This window comes from Rutidosis leptorrhynchoides, chromosome 7 (assembly GCF_046630445.1).
Source record: "Rutidosis leptorrhynchoides isolate AG116_Rl617_1_P2 chromosome 7, CSIRO_AGI_Rlap_v1, whole genome shotgun sequence".
Classification (NCBI taxonomy): domain Eukaryota; kingdom Viridiplantae; phylum Streptophyta; class Magnoliopsida; order Asterales; family Asteraceae; genus Rutidosis; species Rutidosis leptorrhynchoides.
The window spans coordinates 340853372-340858151 of record NC_092339.1 but is presented as its reverse complement, the minus strand read 5'-3'; the positions used below and the strand labels follow the sequence as shown (position 1 = coordinate 340858151).

The window sequence follows — 4780 nt, the reverse complement described above, 5'->3', positions numbered from 1 at the left end:
ATTATAGAAACCAATTCTCCACTAACTTTTGTCTAACTTTCGTAAATGACACTTTTTGTTTTTATTTATAAATAGCTTTACAAATTATTCTGAATATCGTTAAGAGAAATAGATTTTCTCAAATCATAGTGGACCTCTCAACAGAGACTTGTAATCATAATTCAATGTTTCTGATAATTCAATCATTTAATATATTTTTTTTTCGTCGAAAATCATATTGAAACAAATACGTTCGTGTAAAGTATTATACGTTTAATACTTTATTAATATTCTCAAGTTATAATATATATATACATATACATATCTATTTATATATAACGGTTCGTGAATCGTCGGAATTTGGTCGAGGTTATAATGAATGTATGAACACAGTTTAAAATTTTTGAGATTTAACTTAACAAACTTTGCTTATCGTGTCTGAATAATATAAAGATTAAAGTTTAAATTGGTTGGAAATTTCCGGGTCGTCACACATAACTAACCACAATTAGTGTTTTTATGACCAAAACTCAATTGAGTATGGAGAGGACATCTATTCTAAGCATGTTGAGAAAGGTTTCATGAATTATAGATGTCAGGAACTAGTCAAACTTTATTTGGTCAAAATTGGTAACAGAGAAAACTGCGGTCGCACTGCGGTTGACCGTGGTGGCGACCGTGCAACTTGTTTTCATAAAACTGCGTTGCAATTCAGTTTGGGGTTTCATGGCTGGATATACAGTCGATCGTGCCTTTGACCGTGTATGTTGCTGAACTTTTAATTCTATTCTTAAGCTATGTTTGACTTGGTCATTTGCAAGATAAAGTATGGATTAGTGACCTTGCGTGTTTTATGTTAAGATGTCGGTCATCACTTATGCATATGTATGTGTCATCATCAAAACATATTCTTTGGTTAATCATACTTAAGTTTGTCGTTTAGTTCATTAACCAATATTCAACCAACAATGTATATATTGTTTGTATTATCTGTTGATTATCAATGCCAAATATCTATTTAAATACTTTGTGTTATTTTTGTCAAAGCTTTATATGTCTGATTTTTAAGAATCAAATATGGCGGCTAGCCTTGTATTATTTTTACATTTTACGTCTTGACGGTCGTAGATACAATCTATTGCCTGGATGCTCAGAGGAGTTCTACGTCATCCACTGCCATTTCTACCCTTTGTGTTTAATTGAACTTCTGCCATCGAGAATAAATTTCTCTTCTGTGGGCAGGGATGACACACAACTTTGTGATATCTGATTAAAAATCCTTGGCCGAATAAAAATCAAGAACAATATGCTATAAGAATAACTGTTTAAATTCTTATTTACTAAAGAAATTTTTACATTTATGATTGTATCTCATATTCACAATAGTTGATCAGGCTATTCGAATATGCAATACTACGCATAAAATTTCTTTAAACTCATTGCTTACCATGTTCGCTGCAATTCCTCATGAAGGGCGCTGCAAGGGTATATGATCCATTTGGATGTGCTCTTACAATTTTATATGGCCCTTCCCATCATGGCCCCAATTTCTCATGCTTTGCTTGTCTGCTTGCTTCATTGTCTCTTAATACTAAATCTTCTTCTTTGAATTGCACATGTCTGACCCGTTTATTGTAATATTTTGCCATTCACTGCTTAGCATCCGCTTAACGGATAGCGGACATGATTCGCCTTTCTTCCAATAAATTCAAATTTTCACGCTAAACGGATGAATTGTTATCTACATCAAATGCTAAAATCCTTTGTGTCGGCACACGGATATCAGCCGGTATTAGTGCCTCTGTGCCATATACCAAGCTGAACGGTGTTTCACCCGTACTCCGTTTTGACGTTGTACGATGAGCCCACAAAACGTATGGTACTTCATCTACCCATTTAGTCTGACTTAAACCCATTATAGCCTTTATGCTAGCTATAACTTCTTTGTTTGTAACCTCAACTTGGCCGTTTGCTTGTGGGTGAGCAACAGAGGTGAACGTTTGTTTAATGCTTAATTCTTCACACCAACTTTTGAACGGGTTATTTATAAATTGTTTACCATTATCACTTACGATTTCGTTTGGCAAACCATATTTACACACGATATCATTCCATACAAACTTCTTTATGTTTTCACCCGTTATCCGTGCTAACACCTTTGCTTCAACCCACTTAGTGAAAAAATCAATTGCGACTACCAAAAACTTTGCATTGCCAATACTCATTGGGAATGGTCCTACTATGTCAATTGCCCACTTACAAAATGGCCATGCGGATGATACTGAAATTAAGTCATATTTTGGCAGAAGCTGAACGGTCCTGTGACACTGACATGCATCGCATGTTTTGATTACATCTGCTGTATCTATGTGAATTGTTTGCCAATAATATCCTTGCCTCATTATTCGTGATACCACAGTTCTATAACCAGAATGTTGTGCACACAAACCTTCGTGCATCTCTTTAATCACATCTAATGCTTGTTGTGGCGCTAAACACCTCAAATTTAGACCATTAAAGGATTTCCTATAGAGCACACCTTCTCCATTACGTAGTGCGGAGCACTTACCTTTATCCTTCTTGCTTCTGTGTCATTATCCGACAATGTTCCATCCTGCAAATATTTCACGTAAGGGGTCATCCAACATGATCCTCCTTCCTCAACGGTTGCTACAACCACCTTTTCATCAATTAATTTATCCTTCAAGACTTCCACCAAAACTTTCTTATGCAAATGATCAAATGTTAATGTTGCTAATTTGCTTAACACGTCTGCTTTTTTGTTCTTATTTCTTGGTATTTACACAACCTCCAAAGTATCAAAATTCTTGGAAATCTTTTCAACCAATTGTAAATATCGCTTCATTGATATATCTTTTGCTTCAAACTCCCCATTAACTTTCTATGCAACAATATGAGAATCCACATAGGAACTTAAATATTTTATTCCTTCTCAGACGCTATGCGGAGGCCGGAAAGCAATGCTTCATACTCTGCTTCATTGTTAGATGCATAAAAACAAAACTTGAGTGCATATGTATGTTCTTCCCCTTCCGGGCTTGTAAGCACCAATCCTGCATCAACTCCCTCTTCACTTGATGCTCCATCAGTATGTAACTCCCACATACAATTACTGCTTGTAACATATCGTGAATAATCTACTTTTTCAGTTGTTTCCAAAAGAAAATCTGCCAAAATCTGCACCTCTGCATGTCTTGGTGAGAAATTTATTTCATATTCTCCTAGCTCAATTTCCCATTTGGCTAGCTGCCCTGATGATGCTGGATGTTTCAAAATTTGCTTTATTGGTTGATCCGTTAAGACAAGAATTGGATGTCCTTAAAAAATACCACATGAGTCGTCTAGCTGTGTGTACTAAAGCATATACCAATTTTTTGATTGGCGGATAATTGATTTCACTTTGCTGTAATATCTTACTGACAATATATATTTCCATTTGCACTCCATTCCGTTCTGCAATTAAGACCGAACTAATGGCTTCTGCCAACACTGCCATATATGAAACTAATGTTTCTCCTGCTACTGGTGCAGTTAACATTGGTAACTCTTTTAAAAGTCGTTTAACATTTTGAAAAGTTTTTTCAGCCTCTTCCGTCCACACAAAATCCTTTTTATTTAAACAACTTTTCAAAACCTTCATGAATGGTAATGAACAATCTGCTACTCTAGATTAAATACCTTGTTAAAGCTGTCAATCTCCCATTCAAGCTTTGCACTTCCTTTTTTGTTTTTGGAGATGTCATATCCTCAATTGCTTGAATCTTCTTTGGATTTTCCTTAATTCATCTCTCGGTAACAATATGCCTAAAAATTTACCCTCTTGCACACCAAAAGTACACTTCTTAGGGTTCAATTTCACATTAACCTTTCGTAATGACTTAAAACTCAAAAGTTTCAAGAGTATCCCTAAGCAATGCTCTCCTCCGTGTGAATTTTAATAACGATATCATCGACATAGGCTTCTACATTCCTGCCTGTTTCATCCTTAAATGCCATATCAATGACACACTGGTAAGTTGCCCCTGTATTCTTTAACCCAAAAGGCATTTTTATATAACAAAAAATTCCTTCTGCCGTGTGAAAAGCTGTTTTATCTTGATCCCTTACTGCCATTGGAATTTGGTGATATCCTTTATAAGCGTCCAAAAAAGACTTAAACTTTTATCCACCTAAAGATTCTACTTTCTAGTCTATTTCTGGTAAAGAGTAGTTATCTTTCGGGCAAGCTTTATTGATATCTGTGAAATCAACACACATCCTCCATGTATTATCTGACTTCTTTACCATCACCGGATTTGCTACCCAGGTCTGATATTTGACTTCTCGCAATATTCCAACATCTACCAAATTTCTAACTTCTTCTCTCAAAAACTTTGTCCGTTCAGGAGCCATTCCCCTTTTCTTTTGACATACTGGTGGAATATTAGGATTCACATTAAGCTTATGCTCAGCAATGTGTCGTGGTACTCCAGTCATGTCAGATACTTGCCATGCAAATACATCTATATTAGCTGCTAAAATTTTGTAGAGCTTCTCTTTTGTTTCTTTTGTTAATGTATTTCCAATGATAATCTTTTGGTCTGGAAATGCTGGATTTGGTGAAACAGATCCATCATCATAGACAATTGGCGTAACAATTGTATGATTTATATGTACACATTTAGTTGTTCTTTTTCGCTCTGCGTACAGCGTTTCTATGCCGGCTGGCATAGGAAATTTCATCATTCCGTGTACAGTCTACGTCACAGCTCCAAATGTCATCATAGCAACGTCCCAAAAT

At 35.7% G+C, this 4780-nt stretch overlaps 1 protein-coding gene across 1 annotated transcript; it reads right to left on the bottom strand.

Moving 5' to 3' along the window:
• Nucleotides 1-2922: 2922 nt before the first annotated feature.
• Nucleotides 2923-3640, bottom strand: LOC139860349 (uncharacterized). Its single transcript, XM_071849115.1, has 2 exons — nt 3418-3640; nt 2923-3317 (listed from the first exon to the last, which is right to left on the bottom strand). The coding sequence occupies exons 1-2, from the start codon at nt 3638-3640 to the stop codon at nt 2923-2925; spliced, it is 618 nt and encodes a 205-aa protein (XP_071705216.1).
• Between the last annotated feature and the right edge of the window lie 1140 nt (nt 3641-4780).

What these genes read in the sequence shown, in the direction of transcription:
- LOC139860349 (XM_071849115.1), bottom strand. Translation starts at nt 3,640, where the DNA reads ATGAAGGTTTTGAAAAGTTGTTTAAATAAAAAGGATTTTGTGTGGACG. An exon ending in AATGGAAATATATATTGTCA is followed by an intron (nt 3,318 to 3,417) that starts GTAAGATATTAC and finishes GTATTTTTTAAG; the next exon opens with GACATCCAATTCTTGTCTTA.